This window comes from Aplysia californica, unplaced genomic scaffold (assembly GCF_000002075.1).
Source record: "Aplysia californica isolate F4 #8 unplaced genomic scaffold, AplCal3.0 scaffold00727, whole genome shotgun sequence".
Taxonomy (NCBI): Eukaryota; Metazoa; Mollusca; class Gastropoda; order Aplysiida; family Aplysiidae; genus Aplysia; species Aplysia californica.
In genome coordinates, this window is record NW_004797997.1 from 232,499 (window position 1) to 249,828 (window position 17,330).

At 36.0% G+C, this 17,330-nt stretch overlaps 1 protein-coding gene across 1 annotated transcript in view; it reads right to left on the reverse strand.

Moving 5' to 3' along the window:
* Positions 1–17,330, reverse strand: part of LOC101853496 (collagen alpha-3(VI) chain-like) — a gene marked incomplete in the record, with an annotated part of 90,458 nt that overhangs the window by 32,686 nt on the left and 40,442 nt on the right. Inside the window, 12 exon segments of the mRNA XM_035972523.1 lie at positions 1,856–1,915; positions 3,717–3,782; positions 7,251–7,316; positions 8,195–8,254; positions 9,695–9,721; positions 10,508–10,723; positions 10,999–11,272; positions 11,671–11,747; positions 12,146–12,196; positions 14,913–15,479; positions 16,723–16,749; positions 17,144–17,330. Of these exon segments, the coding sequence (XP_035828416.1) occupies positions 1,856–1,915; positions 3,717–3,782; positions 7,251–7,316; positions 8,195–8,254; positions 9,695–9,721; positions 10,508–10,723; positions 10,999–11,272; positions 11,671–11,747; positions 12,146–12,196; positions 14,913–15,479; positions 16,723–16,749; positions 17,144–17,330 (1,678 nt within the window).

Here is a 17,330-nt window from a genome sequence, read left to right on the forward strand (position 1 = left end):
GCTCCTCCTTGGTCAGGAAGTCCAGGTTCACGTCTGTTGTTGCCTGCACAGATACAAAAGAAACCAATGTTTTGTTTTAGTAAGGTTATACGGAGCTCGCAACTGCATAAGATCATAGGAGCGTCAAGGGGTGGATGTCAACAGAGAAGTCCTCACAGGGAATCAGACTTGCTCCGCTCACCTCTCTAGCCTCAGCAGCACAAAGACCGCTTCGACTATCAAGGCACCCCGGAAATAGTGGGTCAAAAGGGCGTGACAAACACACAAAAGAAGTAGAGGAAAATGACGATAGCGAGGATTAGGAAAGAAAAAGCAGCAGTTCCCTGTTGTAGTTCAGGCACAATTATGAGCATGACAATGTTAATTCAGCCCATTTACAATTCTACTGTGCACTAGAACGAGAAATGTCCTCCCTTTGGGAATGGCCTAAAGACACTTCAGTCAGTGGCACCGCCGGGGGGGTGATTCACACATGGCTTACTTATCTGCGACTAGATGTTTAAACAAAGTCAGAGGGGAGAATAAGGTGCATATTATATCAACAAGTTAAGTTGCTTATTTGTTACTGCTGTCATTTGTCAACACTCCGTATAAGCAATTAAGGGAGGTAGGATAGCATAGCCTATCTAATAAAAGTTAAAAACAAGAACTGTTCACTGAATATCTCAAGGGAATATTATGTTAGTGCAGTGATTTGCCAAACACCCGATGTAAAGACTAACAGATGGTGAGTCCTCGGCATTAGGAGGTTTCAACTCTAAGAAACACAACTTTCAAAATGAGTGTATTCATTTTTGTAGTAAAAGATATCTATTCATTTGAATGGCTCGCTCATATGACCATTATGAAGCCGCAAATGCAGTAAAACTCTTACTTAATTCATTTGAATGAAGAACCAAAACAGACAGGTAGTTGCAGGGCCTATACATGTATAATATGTTTATAGGCCTATAAAATAGCGGCGAAATAGAAAAAAGTACCTGCATCTACTTATGACCCCTTTGTTCCATTCAACCACAACCGAATAAGCAGGTGTCTCCAAAACACCGCATTTAAACAACAAGCCACCATAATCATAATATTATTTTACTTTCTGCATTGCTATCAGGTATAATTTCCAGACTGTTTAAGTGATGGTTAAACTGGGGAGTAGGTTATTCACCAGAATCATTTCTGTGTTTGAGTAGTGCTTGATAAGACCAAATTTACTACTTCAAAGGTGAAAAGCAGGGTTGAAGTTTTACAAAGATTAAGACATCATGAATCGTGTTTCTCAGCACCAGAGGTCTGTAATAATTGTCACGTGTGATGATCCAAGAAATGAATTATATACGGGGAGATATTTTCTTCAGAAAACTTCAAACAGAAAGCACAGTGTATTGTGTCAAAAAGCAAAGCAAGTGTTTCAACAGTAGCAACAATGTTTAACTTTTGCGTGTTGTTGCCACGGGCAACGTAGTTGTTTTCACAGGAGCAGACGAGGTGGTATCTATAAATGATGATATTGAAGAAATAATTGTTGGGAGCTACACGATCGGATGGAAATTATATACGCGAAGATAATGTTATAATCACATCTCGTACTATTGCGTTTTAAAAATCCACATTTATAATTTTTTAAAAAGATATACAAAATGGTTTTATCATGCAGTTGCGAGCGCCTTAAGACTCTTACAAAACTAAACAGTTAGGATCATTTTATGCTATTGAGTGGAAGTTGTGCCGTATTATAATAAACTTTTACTTTCTTTATTTTGCAGAAACCTTTACAAAGAGAGGAAAAAAACGAAGGCACTGCGTGTTGTGTCACAAAAGCAAAGCAGGTGTTTCAAAAGTAGCAATAATTTTTGTTAACCTTCACGTGTTGGTTCCGCTGGCAACGTTGTTGTTTTCACAGGAGCAGGTCTGGTGGTATCTATAAATAATAATATTTCAGAAATAACTGTTGGGGAGCTATATGTCCAAACGTACACATGTTTTTCCTTTCGGCTAATTAACATTTTCATATTTTTATTTTTAACTGAAAGGTTCTTTGCAGCTCTTGAGAAGTAGGCTACCCATTGCTGAAGTGACAAACATAGAATGCTCTTCAGCACCTTTGAAAGTACTCTTTTAAAATGTATCATACTCCAGCTTATATTATCATAAATATGCAGAACGACATTTACAATTGTTTACCATATAAAGCTTCACAGTTGTACCAAAAAAATGAAATGGCTCCCACCTATTCTGCTAACAAGGCCTTATAAACTACAGAAGCGTTTTGGCAATCATACCATTAACAACAAGTATATATATAAACTCTTTTCTCTTTACAATTACCACGTTTTTCTGTCTTAGGAATGTGGCACATTTCTGCATTGTTTAGTAAAAGAAAATAACATTTTGACAAACATTTTATGTTGAAACATTAAAACCCACTCCTGTCAGCAAGTACGGTATGTCTGGGTTAAAATCTAAAAGAGCATGCTTTATTAAGAGATCTGACGTTGTCCTCCCATTGCCACCATTATAACAGAATTTACTTCTTGCGGGAAAATCAATATTTTTTTCTTTTGTATTCACAATACCTAATGTGGCACGTCAAGGACACTTTGATGACTAGAATGGTTGTGAATTATTTTAAGTTTAAGAAATATTCAAATGTCCAATTATGTTATTATCCCTGTGGCCTTTTCCATTACACGCTTTTTTGGCGCCACATTTGTAGGTTACGTAAAAATGTATTGACATGGTGCAAATTGTTATGTTTTCTAGAAAAACGAAACAAGAAAAACGGGAATTGTGTAGGCGATGATGATGATGAAGAAGATGATGATGATAATGATGATGATGATGATGGTGATGATGATGATGATGATGATGATGATGATGATGATGATGATGATGATGATGATAGTTATGGTAATGGTGATGGTGATCATGATGATGATTATTTATGGTGACGATGATGATGCTCTGATTTTGGAAATAATGTGCACATTAGTCTTAGTGTTAAGTGTGTTTCATTTTTGGTTTGTTTGGCGCTTTCTCTAGATCCCCGCCCTGCTCTCCAGGGGGGCAGAACACAACCCTCCTTCCCAACTCCTCACAAAGAGTGACAAAACATTTGGAAATAATTCTTCATCCCTAGCATTTAATAAATTATGCCGAAAAATCACAATGGGGGCCGCTTCTAAGTGATGATATTGCTCGTGTGCTTGTTACCCTATGTCTATGCTATCATAATTTTCAAAACAGTGAAAGGAGTGTAGCAATTAACCTTAGTAATATTTATTTGCATTACAAGCTAGAATATTACCTATCGCGTTTTTACCGTCAGTGGAGATCGTGGAAACATTGTTACCTTAGAATTACAAAGTTCTATCTGACATTTTTTACCGTTCTGAGTTACGACCATGATGTCAGAAACCAAATTGTTCTATCCGCTCTATCAAAATCGTAAGAGTATTCAGAGTCGTCATCAGGATGTTCAAGGAATTACATTAGAAAAAAGATTGACATATTGTGAAACTCAAAATTTTTAACTTCAAATTTCTCCAAACTGGTTACTTAGCAGATAAAACTTTGTAATTCTAGGGTAGCGACATGTCAAAATTAAACATTTATTTTCTGTCCTTGTAAGTCCTGGTCATAGAAGCAGTTGCAGTTACTGGTCTTGTGGGGGTAAATTCTGAGAGACAAGTTAAAAAGAAGAGTAAGGCATGTTTAACAACCTTCGGGCACTGGCTTCTCGGCCTCTGTAGTAACGACAACTTTTGCAGGCGCAGGTGGTGTAGTTCCTAAAGACAGAGTTTTTATATTTCCAATATTGTATATGAACATAAAGAAGGTAAACATTAAAAAAATATATGACTGTGACACCTGCAATGATTACTATTCTCTAACCAAGTAACCAAGTAAGCAACCAAGTCTAACTCAGCAAAAGAGTAGAGGATGATTACATCTTTCTAAAACATTTGTGGGGACTGGAATTCTGGAAAACATTTACTTATATAGTTTGAATAGATTACCTGGCTGTAACTATTAACAGTATTTTACAGTATTCCATACTACTGTTAAAAGAAATGCCCTGAACCCAGTAGAAAAAAAGAAAGAAAAAATCTATTGGTCAAAGTACTTTCTAAGAATATGACGGCCAGGATATTATATTTTCTACTTTCTTAAATTAAATATTCAAAGGAGGTTTCCATTGTGGGCTTAAGCTAAGACAAAAATTATGTTTCCCACTTACATTAGGAGGATCAAACAAACATTAGAAATCCTTTCACTAGTTTACGATCCAAAATTACTAAGTAATTGCAATACTGATGTGTTAATTGAAAAACCTGACCACAATGTGTTTAACGTTACACTGATAATCTGAATGTATGGTGATTCAGCAATTCATTCAACATTTGAACACACTTAGTCTTGTTTCTTTTCCTCAATGATAAACAACAATTTGTGAAAGATACAGATAGGTGCGGGGGGAGATTGTGACATACAGAGCTCCTCATAGATGGCCACAACATAATATGAAGGGGTATAGATAGATAGATAGATAGATAGATAGATAGATAGATAGATAGATAGATAGATAGATAGATAGATAGATAGATAGATAGATAGATAAATAGATCGATAGAGGGAGATAGATAGATAGATAGATAGATAGAGAGAGAGAGAAAGAAAGAGAGAGAGAGAGAGAGAGAGAGAGAGAGAGAGAGAGAGAGAGAGAGAGAGAGAGGGAGAGATAAAGAGAGAGAGATCACTGCATTATCATGACTGCCGAGCTATAGTGACTGATATAAAAAAGACAAAATTATAATGTTGTTGGCCCTAGGAGGTTGAAAAAGCTTTGGATGCCAAGGACCTTTAAAACACAAATTACTTCAATTCAATGACGTTCTCATTCTTCCACTTCCCTAAAACTGCAACACGTACAAAGCATACACAAAAGTCATATAAACATGTAATTGAATCAAATCGTAAAAGGCATATTGGTCGAATAGCTGGTTTGATGTCTTAAAAACAACAATTATTATGAAGCTGCAACTGATAGCTGCTAAAATAAAATGAAAGGAGCTGCAACGTGTGGACAGTACTGAAATAACAAAATGTTCCCCCCCAACACCCCCCCCCCAACCCCCCCCCCAAACAAAACAAACAAACAAAAACAAACAAAACAAAACAAAACAAAACAAAAACAACAACAACCAAAAATCCAAAAACAACAACAACAACAACAACAACAACAACTAACAACAGCAACAACAACCGAACAACCCACAAACCCAAAAGCAACAAGAAAAAAATCTCAACGCGTGCACAAATTTTATATCCTGGTGTAGCTTTTCAGCTGTGCTGTAGAAGCATTAAGTGGTGCTGTTCAACGTTATAGGTTGACGAGGAGTGTCAGTTGTCCTGTCATTCTGTGCAGAGGGAGTGGCGTGTGGAGGGATTAGGAAATAGTTTACTTATCCAGTAATAAAGGTTTAAATCAGACAAAGTCAGTGCCGAGGATCAGGTGCATATTGTTATGTCAGAAAATGAGTTCTAAAAGTTGCTCTATATCTTAAAATTCAGGAGTAGTAATTTGTTACTGTTGTGATATGGTCAACACTCTTTGTAAGCACTAAAGGGAAGTAAGATAGCATATCTAATGAATGTTTGTGGTTTACTGTACACACCAGAAAGATTTGTTAGTGCAGTGATTTGTCAAATGTAAAAACTAACAGATAGTTAATCCTCAACATTAGAAGGTCCCAACTCAAAGAAACCCTTTCAAAATAAGTGTAATGGCCTTCTTATCTTTATATGAGAAGCAACCTAACTATTCATTTGAACAAACGACTGTAGAAGATAGCCAGGTTTATAATATAATAAGTAATAGCTGTTGATTGATTGATTGAGTAGGTGTTTTACGGCACTATCGACTCAAGTAATAGCTGTGAAATAGCAAAAGTACCGGCATGCACTCATGAACTCTTTGTTTTATTCACCCAAAGATAAAAAAGCATGTGTCTCCAAAAATTGCTTTAAGACAACAATAGTAATAACAAAAATAATAATTCTTTTTTTCTGCATTACTATCAGCAATGGAGGTCTGCAAATGTCACTAAGTGAATTATGTACGGGATGATATTTTCTTCAAACAAAAAGCAGAGTGTTTGTATTACAAAGCGAAGCGAGTGTTTCAATATTAATAACGTTTAACCTTTACGTGTTGTTGCCACTGGCAACATAGTTGTTTTCACAGGAGCAAATGTTGTGGTATCTATAAATAACGTACATGGAATTGAAGAAATAACTATAGGGAACTGCCCATTCAAATTTACAATAGTTTTTAAACACCAATCAACATTTCTATCTTCTTGTTTTTAACTGAAATATATTACGATTACAGCTTACTAAAAGTAGGCTACCCATTTACTATCACAGCCCTTGAAAAGTTGTCTACCCATTGATGGAGTAGCATACATAGAATGTTTGTCGGTACATTCGAAAGTACTCTTTTTAAATATTATATCGTGCTGCAGTTAAGATCATAATAAGTATCTAAAGACATTTACCCCTGTTTACCATATTATATTACACAGGAGAACCAATAACATGAAATGTCGTTCTCCTTTTTTACTGGCAAGGCCTCATACACTTTATCATTTTTGCCATTATAATACGAGATACAAAAAATAAACTCTTTTCTTGTTACGATTACCAAACTTTCCTGTCTTACGAATGTGGCCCATTTCAGCATTTAAAAAAAATTTGCAAGAACACTTTGACACATATAGTTATGCTGAAAATGTGAAAACTTAGCTCTGGCTGCAAGTAGTTATATCATCATATTTTATTATCTGCCACAGCATGCTCCTCAGAGAAACATAACTGCCAACATTTAATAGAATTTACTTCTTCTTGCAGAAAGGTCAATCGTTTCATTTCAAATCCACAATACGATACTGGGCTCATGAAAAGAACAGTCAGGGAAACTATGTTGACCAGAGAAGTAGAAAAATATTCCAGGAAATATTCAAATGTCCAACAATATATCATTGTCACTGTATTTTGTTTTTAATTACTTCGCAGACTAGAGTATCTATAGCGGTAATACCGTCAGTGGAGATTATTGACAGCCTACCTATCAAGTAGAAAGTTTATCATTTGTTCGTTATAAGTTCTGCTTAAAGGAGCATTAACAATCACTGGTCTTGTTGGGGTAAATTCTGCGAGACAAGTTAAAAAGCAGAGTAAGTAATTTTTAACACCTTCGGGCACTGTCTTCTTGGCCTCTGTAGTAACGACAATTTCTTCAGGGGCAGGTGGTGTAGTTCCTAAAGACATAACACATATTCTAATTTTGTCTTTGAACATTAACACAAGTTCAAAACAATTACACTTTTACAAACAATATGGTTCCTGCATCACATCTACAACAAAAGTATGGAAGGCTTCCAGTCCCTCAGTCTGACTCAGCAAATGAGTAGAAAATCAATACAAATTTCATAAATATTTGTCTGGCCAATAAATCTGGAATGTGATTATTTGAATTATTATTGTTTGAACGAATCTGGATACAACCATTGAAACTCCTTTACAGTAGATATGTTCTGTGTAACAATGTTACCAGTAATAACCTGCAAGCAGCAAAAAGAGAAAAAATCCACCGAACAATAAAAGTACTTTCTAAAAGAATGATAAACAGAGTTCTCTACTTTCTTGAATCTCAAATTCAGAATAGGATATTATTCTAAGCTTTATCAAATAAAGTGCTTGAGAGTTAATCTTTTTTCCAGTCACATTAGTAGAATTAAACGAAAACTACAAATTGTTTACAGGGACATGGGCACAGCAAAAAAAATGGGAGAGGAAGAGAGAGAGAGAGAGAGAGAGAGAGAGAGAGAGAGAGAGAGAGAGAGAGAGAGAGAGAGAGAGAAAGAGAGAGAAGACGGGGGGGGGGAGGACGTGTATATACTTGACGTTGCAAATTGCATATTATTATTATTTTTTGTTTTAACAAACACGATAGAAGAAAAGAAATTACCTGACAAAAGCAAGACTAATTATGTACGTCATAAATTATAAATGTTATGTGAAAAAAAGATGATCTTTCAAATTCCTTTGGTCATTGGAGTGTCGGTTGAGGCTGCAAGTGCTACTTGTAAGTTGTGTACAAAGCAAAGTTAGTGCGAACAGAGCAAAATAAAAAAACCTTCAGACGTTGTTCCCACAGGAATCGCAGAAGTTTCCTTCGCTGCAGTGGTGGTAGGACCTATAACCATTTCAGATGGCAATTTTTATCGACGGGCAAGGAAGACATTGTATTTAAAGGAAACACAGACAAAGCAGTCCCACAGATGGTTCCAGGAACTTCAGAGGCTCCAATATTGATAAAATGGAATCTATGAAACCAACATTAATCACATTGAACATATAAATACTGATTTACCGTACAGACAAAACTACACAAGACGCAAAAGTAACGACATTAGACTGTAAAAGGAGCAGACAAAGTAATGAATGACATCATATTATTATTTAGTACAACCATGATTTTAAGAAGAGGCAAAAGTCAAATACTGACTAGTAAGTAAATGATTAAGCCAAATTTCACAGTTTGCGAAAAAAAGGCCTTTAAAGAGGTTTCAGGAGTCTATCGAAATACCAGAAGAGAACATATTCAGCTTTATCCTGGTACAAATGTACATGGCGGATCAATAAAAGTACAAAAGCAAATAGCTCCCAAGCATTTTCAAATGATTACACTCCTGTTATGCGATTCTCCTTAAAATATAATATGTCAATAAAAACAGTTGAATAGTAATTGTAAATTAAACATCAAACAATCCTCACAAAACTGTAAAGATATTACTGTCCCGAGAAAGAGAGAGAGAGAGAGAGAGAGAGAGAGAGAGAGAGAGAGAGAGAGAGAGAGAGAGAGAGAGAAAGAGAGAGAGAGAAAGAGAGAGAGAGAGAGAAAGAGAGAGAGAGAGAGAGAGAGAGAGAGAGAGAGAGAGAGAGAGAGAGAGAGAGGGGGGGGGGGGGGAGAGAGAAAGAGAGAGAGAGGGAAAGAGGCTTTTACCAAGTCACAGACGGCACTAGAAATCAATTAATTAAGCCAATGAAAAATATTCATTTATCAAACATAATATAGGAGCTTAAATGAATGAAGGAGAATAGGCCCACATCAAAATTGCAAAATGTCGTATTTTTACAAGGACTCTACAAGTAGATCAGTTACGTCATACATTATTTTTAACAAACTGCAAGGCAGCGTATAACTGGAAATGAAATATAGATCAAAACTATCACAACGTTTTCTGGGATCAAACATGTTTGTCACATCTTTGTCTAAAACTTTAAAAAATAATAATGTTATGTGACAATTCAAATCAGCCTCAATTATCCGCTAAAAAAATTGGTACAACCTGAGGAAGAATGCAGCAAGCAAAAGCAGATAGAAATGGCACTGGAAGCCAATCTGTAAAAAATGAAAGACTACAACTCATTGTGAACAACAATAGAGCCCGAATCAGTGCCTATGATTCAGGAACCAGACAATTCCCTTGAGTTCTGTACTGCGAGGTCTTTTTGAAAAATTTCAATGAACTTTAATATTATTTGATACAAAGGACATGCCACAGGTTTTTATTTAAAAAAATATTCATTGAACACAAAAATAGGTCATATAACATAAAAAGGATGTACTTACTTTTGGGGGTAGGCATCGTGAATTCCTCTGAAAATAAAACAAAAATGGCAACTTTAAAAGAACTGTATTTTCAATTTAAAGTATCTCTAAGCTGACAAACAAGAGTCATAGTCATAACTTTCAAAATGCCTGAGAAGTAAACGTTTTGGTATAAAGCTCCACACCATAACAAAAACAAAGAGTAATTCAAAGAGTATTCCCATTTGTGAGGCAGCGCGGTGGAATCAGGCTCTCGTCAATTTTTGGGCATTTAGAGTTGTTGGTATCTTCTTAAAGCTTGTTCATTTGTCTTTATTTGGATATTTGGATGAAAAAAGTATTCATTTATCTTGAATACAAGTCGAGATATTTGTGAATGAAGGAGGTGGGGGTCACCTGTTTTCAGAGGTAAAATTAGTGAGAAAATGGCCTTCAAAGATTAGTTATTTCCTTAGCTTAACAGTCCATGGTAACTGAAAATTTACATTTTTAAAACTTTAATCTATGTTTTTATGAAAAATCCACACAGAAATGTGTTCGTTAATGGGCATGAAAGGTGTTGAGTCAAAAAGCAAAAATTTGATAAAAATTCACAAGCATGCGGAAAAATGTAGGTTTCTTCTCTTTGATTATTTTGACGAGAGCCTGATTCCACTGCGCTGCCTCACATTTGTAAAGCTGTAAGTAGCTTACGTAAAAAAAAAGAGTGAAAACTTCAAACGACTGTTATAGCCTACATTAAATTAACAGAAGTTGAACCAACAGAAGACGAAGTCAGTCGATCATGACTGTTAAAACTAAGATTGGATACGTTTTTTTAAGAAAAGCCCTTACTAGGACAGGCTGATGCGTAGATGAGGTCATCCACAGTCTGCAGCTCATCAAAATTTGCGACCTTGAAGCTGTTGTCCCTGGCTGGTGGGGATGCAATGCCGTCCAGCTCCCTCGTGTCGGTCAAGCCAACGCCAATGGTGTAGATATGAATGCCTTCATCCTGAGCCATCAGGGCCTCGGGGACTGTGTTGCGAGCGTCAATAGTAGACACACCATCTGGGGAAAAAGAAATGTGAATCAATTAATTAGCTATCTACCTGATCATGGCGAAACTTGGACTTTCTTGTGTAATCTATGGTCTCGGCTTCCCAAAGGCATTGGAAGACTACAAAGACAATTGAAAAAAGATAAAACAGTTCTGTTCGGCATACGAAGAACGAAGAGCATAAAATAGTTAGCATTAATTACCATAAGTAAAAATAGAGCATAAAAATCTGCATTAACTGCCATAAGAAGAAAGTGTAGTATAAAAACTAGTTTGCGTTAATTACCAGTAAGGACGACAACAATGTTGGGGATGGTAGCCCGGTCTCCATTCACTGGGGTGAACATCTCTGTCCTCATGGCACGCAGGGCTCCGGCGGTGTTGGTGCTTCCAAATCGGAAAGGAATTCTGTCCACAGCCCTGAGGACATCTCTCTTTGTCTTGTACTGATTCAGCTGGAAGATCTGGAAGACCTCAGTGCTGTATAGTAAGACACCTACTCTCACATTTCCAGAGTCGATATCAGCCTTGCTCAGGAAATCCTTCACAAACAATCGTACCTGTGAAATTAATTATCGAGTTTCATTACCCATTTCTCAAAAAAGCTTGCAGAAATCGAGATCTGTGGGCAGTAATAGTGACAAAAGCTTTAAAAAGTAACACTTCATTTTCGAATACTTCGTTTAAACTCTTCAACAATTATTGCGAGTAATGCCATAACGATTGAGTAGAGCATGCCCAAACTGTACACTGTAACCACTAGCTTAATTAATTCACATCCTTGCATTTAGAGCATCAGATCACCTGTTTTGTATCACTGTTTGTGAAATAATCGTTAGCCTTTCAGCATTACATGCTAATTACAAGTACAATAGATTTTCTCACTATAATCTCTTAAGTTAGAAAACTCTGTAATCATAACACAAACAGAAAAGCCACGCTGTACAGAAAGACAAACCTTCCTGAAATTCTGCTCAGTGACGCTGGTGGAACTGTCAATGACCACGATAAGATCAGCCCTGCCCAGAGCACAATCTGCGAGTACAAAGTAAAAAAGTACCCATAAGCCAAAAAGACATAATATAATATCTCTTGTTATTAACTCCAAGAACAGTAGTCACAGCTCGTACGCTGCCCACAGGTATGCCACATGTTATATCCCTAAAAAAGCAGCTGAGCTGTAAAAGTTCACAATTACCAGATCTAAATAAATTGTTTTTTAAAAGTGCATCATTTAAGAGTTTTTACCAATACATTGAACATTTAAGAATACTAAAAACTCTCTTTTGCCTGACCGGCAAAAGAAATAGTTTGACTAAACAGTAAGCCTTTCCTGCATTTCATCAGATACTTTACAACTAATACAGAACAAATAGTACTAAAGAACACCAAATACCCAGCATTAATCGTTTTATAAGCACTTAAAAACATACCTGACTTAGGTGGGGGCAGTGTAGTTTCTTCGACAAGAGGTGGTGGGGGCCCTTTTAGTGAAAAAAGAAGTAAACTTTAAGAAAATATATCCAAAGTCACTTTTCCTCTAACACTGAAGTATCATTTAAAATGTATTATCGCTAAATTTGTTGAGGATATTTCTCTGATATTATCACGTCGGTGCATCTACTCAAAAACACAAAGAAATGTTGGCAACATCAGATAAGGAAAAATAAGCAACAAGCGATTCTGTTAATCGGATTGTCTTTGTCAACGTTTGCTTCAATTCTGCAATCAGGGCTTAGTATCTGTGAAACATGTTTTCATCTACTTACTAAAATGTAAAGGTATATTTTTTCTTAATTTGAGAGATTAATCAATGATGGAGATGATGTTGGCGGACATAATGATAATAAATTGGGTTTGAGAGGGATTGAAAAGGAGATGACAATAATTGCACAACATTTTAAAGGAGCTCAAATAATAACAACACAAGGAAAATGAATTAGCAACAGCAAACAAATATGAGAAAAAAATAAGAAAAGCCCATCAAATGATCTGGCAATATATCAATGACTGAATGAACTCTGAAAAGAAATTCAAGAAATGTCTAACTGAAATGACATGGGTGCAGGAAAACTAAAATGTAGCAAAAATGTCAAAGAAAATGTTCGTTTCTTATAGGTCACCTATTGAATAAGGCAATCATGAATTGGAAAAAGCATCATCTATTCGTATAAAATGATTTATTTTCACATTTTACTCTAAATCTGTAACTAAATTTTGTACTATGCTTCATAGGAATAATATACAAGCAGCTTGAAATAAAATTTTAATGATTAATATACAAACGCTACCAGTTAGAAATGAGAATAAAAATAAATGCATGTTTGTAATACGTATTATACATTTCTGGATATCAAGAACAGGACTTAAACTACAAAGAGTTGATATTATGTAGTTTTAAAGGCCAACAAATGTATCAATACATGTGCTTTGGCCGCTTTTCTTGCATAATATTGGTTATCCAATTCAACTATTCAACTAAAAACAACTAAGAAGGGGTGAAATCATTAATATTTAAAGGCCCTCTCTCTATTTTACAAAAAATATGTGTAGTATCTATCACGAGGTACAACATAACTGTATTAAAGAAATCTGCATTCTAGATATACTTTTAAAAATGTTATTCACTATGCAATACATCTTCCTTCTTTAGTTTTTGTACGACGTTTTAATGATTTCATCTGACTACTGATATTCACAGGTTTCTAATCACTTTCAGGCTCATCCTCTCCCTTCTTCTCTCATAGATTCATAAAAATACATCCACGTGAAAAGGTTGCAAGATATGAGTATCTAACACATTTTCAAAAACATTTTGAAAAATAAATTAGAGTCAGTCCAAAGAAAATCCCACCAGTCACAGTCACAGACAACAGTTCCAATTACATAATAGTTCTACTACAGAGATTGAAACCAAGAGATGTTTATTCATCGTTGTACCACAACAAAGACCAGGAAAAGACCAGGATACAAAAGGAACACTGAGACAATCAACGGTCGCGAGGATGCAGTTATTAAGCTGTTCTTTTTACTGTACATAGATCTAGATCTGTAATGTGTTTCTATGAAGCTGTCATAAATTTCTATTTTAATCTTTTTAGGGGGGGGGGGGGAACTGTGACTAATAATATTACTACCTAACGAAATATTATCGTGAAATATAAAAAAGATGAACGGATGTAAAATAACATCCAATACCTTTGTCCCTGATACTGAAAGAAAATGACAATGGTCTTATTTCACAATACATATGACAAACATCAAATGACACAAATAATACATTACCCATGCCGGACACCTTAATGTTAAGACTAAAAAGAAAAGGTAACGGTTATTCATCCGGGAGACAATCTTGTTATGAATAAACACTGGAAAAGAAATGGATAAAATACAAGAACAAAAGCACGTACAAGCAAAACATTTTGATGATTTAGCGTATGACAGCAAAAATAAAAAGAAGTAATCGTTTCATTGTTAACCTATAAAATAAATTAAATGTCACACAGTCTACACTTGTCAACTACAATATTAGATTTTCAACCTGAATTGGTGTTATCATTGTTAAGGTAGTACGGATATAGACCTTTTCCTCATTCATGCTTGTATTATACTACAATAAAACAATCAGGACTCCAACGGTTAGTAAACAATTGATGATTTATTTTCTTTCAAATGAACTATATGTATAAAACAAAGAGTATATTTCCATTGTTATAATGTAATTCTATTGCATTGGACTGGTTACTTTCATAAATCCTAAGATGGATCGCTGTAAACATAAACTCTGAATTCCTCTTCAACTAAGGATACATTTGAATTCAAATTTAAATGAGGTAGGGGGATATTTGCTAATAACCAAGATTGTCATGTAGATAAATATGGAGTTAAAAAAAAAGGGATCTTTAGAAATTATTAAAACAATTAATGAAAAATTATGTCATTAAAATGACCCTTCAGGCTTTAAAGTGGATAATATGGAGACTGTCCCCACGATCTGAGTCTACATGATTAGACTTGCAATGTATAATATAAAGCTCTAGTTTGGAAAAACCCTCCTAAAAAATTACAAAATTTCCAAGCCTGATAGACTGGCATGCAAAAAAGAGTGTCTGACACCATCCATTTCCTTAATTGAGATTACGTTTTGGAAAAAAAAAACACATCTATGACGCAATGAATATAAGTTACATTAATACTTACCTCCACAGAGGGCAGCAAACACATTGTGTCTCAGATCTCTCAGCTCAGAAAACTCCTGTACGGCAAATCTGTTCTCATCAAGTGGTCTGCTAGCAATTCCATCCAACTCCCGTGTGTCTGTCAGGCCAATACCAATGGCATAGATGTGGATGTTGTCTGCACGAGCTTGTTCTGCTTCAGGAATGGTTCTTCTAGCATTGATGTTTGACACACCGTCTGTTACCACAATGGCAATGTTGTCTACGTTGGGACGGTCTCCATTGGCTCTTGTAAACATTTCAGCTCTCATGGTTTTGAGGGCATCTGCAGTGTTGGTGCTGCCATATCGGTATGGGATATCATCAATGGCATTGTAAACATCAGCCTTAGTATTGTAGGTGTTCATTTGGAACTCAACATGATCTGCTGTACTGTAAATGATCACACCCACTCTAACATTGCCACCATCGATGTCAGCTTCATACAGGAAATCTTTTATGAAGTCTTTCATCAGTTCAAAGTTGGGCTCAGTCACACTGGTGGAAGAGTCCAGGACAAACACCAAGTCAATCTTGGCTCCAGCACAACCTGTTGGCAAAGAATGAGATCCATGAGCACTCACTCAATATGAGCAAAGAGTAAGTGTAAAAAGACAAATATCTTTAAAAGTACAACAATTTGGTTTGCATCAATGCATTAAACTGTAAATTGTGGGACGGAGTTACAGGTTTTTCGTTTCTGCCTGTTTTTTCTTCTGAAACTGCAGAAACCACGGGCCTTACCAGGGGGCACAATTTATACGTTTTGTCCAGTGTGACCTTTAGGCATATCAGCCCCCATGCAGCCTTCTATGACCTAATGGATTTCAACTTCACCTAATATTACATAATGACCATCTGCCTGTCGCTAGTAAAATGACACAAGCCTCCTGAGGCATCAAGACGTCTTCTAGCATTAATGTTTGACAAACCGTTTGTTACCACAATAGCAATGTTGTCTACATTAAGACAGTCTCTACTGACTCCATTTATCCTTGACTAGTTCACTGGTTCTAAAGCTGTGTGGCTCATCCAGTAAGGAACGAATTGATGTTTTGCTCGTGCTAGTTAGGTAGAAGATTGCACGGACGTCTGCACACTAAATATATAAGGCCAACATAATTTGGACCCTTGACACCCATTGGAATCACAGTGACATCTCTTCGTTATTTTGGGGCAAAACCCAAAAGTGGCCCTAAATGAAGTCGTTTTCTTGGGTACCATGACCGAGAGAAATTGCACCATGCTGGAAATCCGTATTGAGACAATGTTGAGTTTGTCTCATGAACTATTCAAAGCACACATTCAAAGATTGCACGGCTTTTTTTAATAGAAGAAAAGGGGGTGGGGGTGGGGGGGGGGTGGTGTTGGAGTTCTATTTGTGTGCTTGTCTTTTAAAAAAAAAAGGATAAAGAGGCAGGAGCAGTACTTTAAATATGTTATTATGGAACTAATTTTTCGCCATGGAAATTGTCAACAGGGGTGATGTATTATACACCTGCACCATACTCATAAAAAGTAATCTTCTATGTGTGCATTTTTATGCTGATCAACAATCAAATAAGGACATTAATAGAATTATGTGCAATCATGTTGTCTGAGAAATCAGTATTGCCCGAGTGAAATACAAGAATCTAAGGGACCTTTTGGTTTGAATAACAGACGAAAATGAAAAGCATCCGTAACATTCACAGTGTACCTATCATTCTCAGAACAAAATTCAACACAAAATGACGTAACACAATGAAAACGGTTAGGACTTAATATTTTTAGCATCAAGTAATTTTACTTACTGGCTTTTGTGGGTGCTGGTGTAGAAGCTGAAAAAAAGAAACAAAAGGTTACTAAGACTTATGAACAAACGAAACAAACTTAAAATCCTAATAACACGCTTGTCTTTATCAAAATAAAATAACAAGACAAGTAGATAACTAGCTGAAATTGAAAAGAACGGACCTTTGCCTTTGAGGCATGTGCTCTGCCCCCTACCCCCAAGCAAAGATCGTATACTGTTAGGTTTACAAGTAAAAGCAGCACACTGGCATGAGTGCTCTAACGTCCACCGAGTCCAGTAACATAACACAGTGTTTGAATGAGAAATTCCTATTTAACAAAATATAGTCACTTTAAATGTCAAGAAATAATCTTATCTTATTCATTATTCAAATAAAAATATGTAATTAAATTCCAGCAGCAAGATAACTGCATGTTTACCTCCACAGAGTGCAGCAAACACATTGTGTCTCAGATCTCGCAGTTCAGAAAACTCTTGTACTGCAAATCTGTTCTCATCAAGTGGCTTGCTAGCAATTCCATCCAACTCCCGTGTGTCTGTCAGGCCAATACCAATGGCATAGATGTGAATGTTGTCTGCACGAGCTTGTTCTGCTTCAGGAATGGT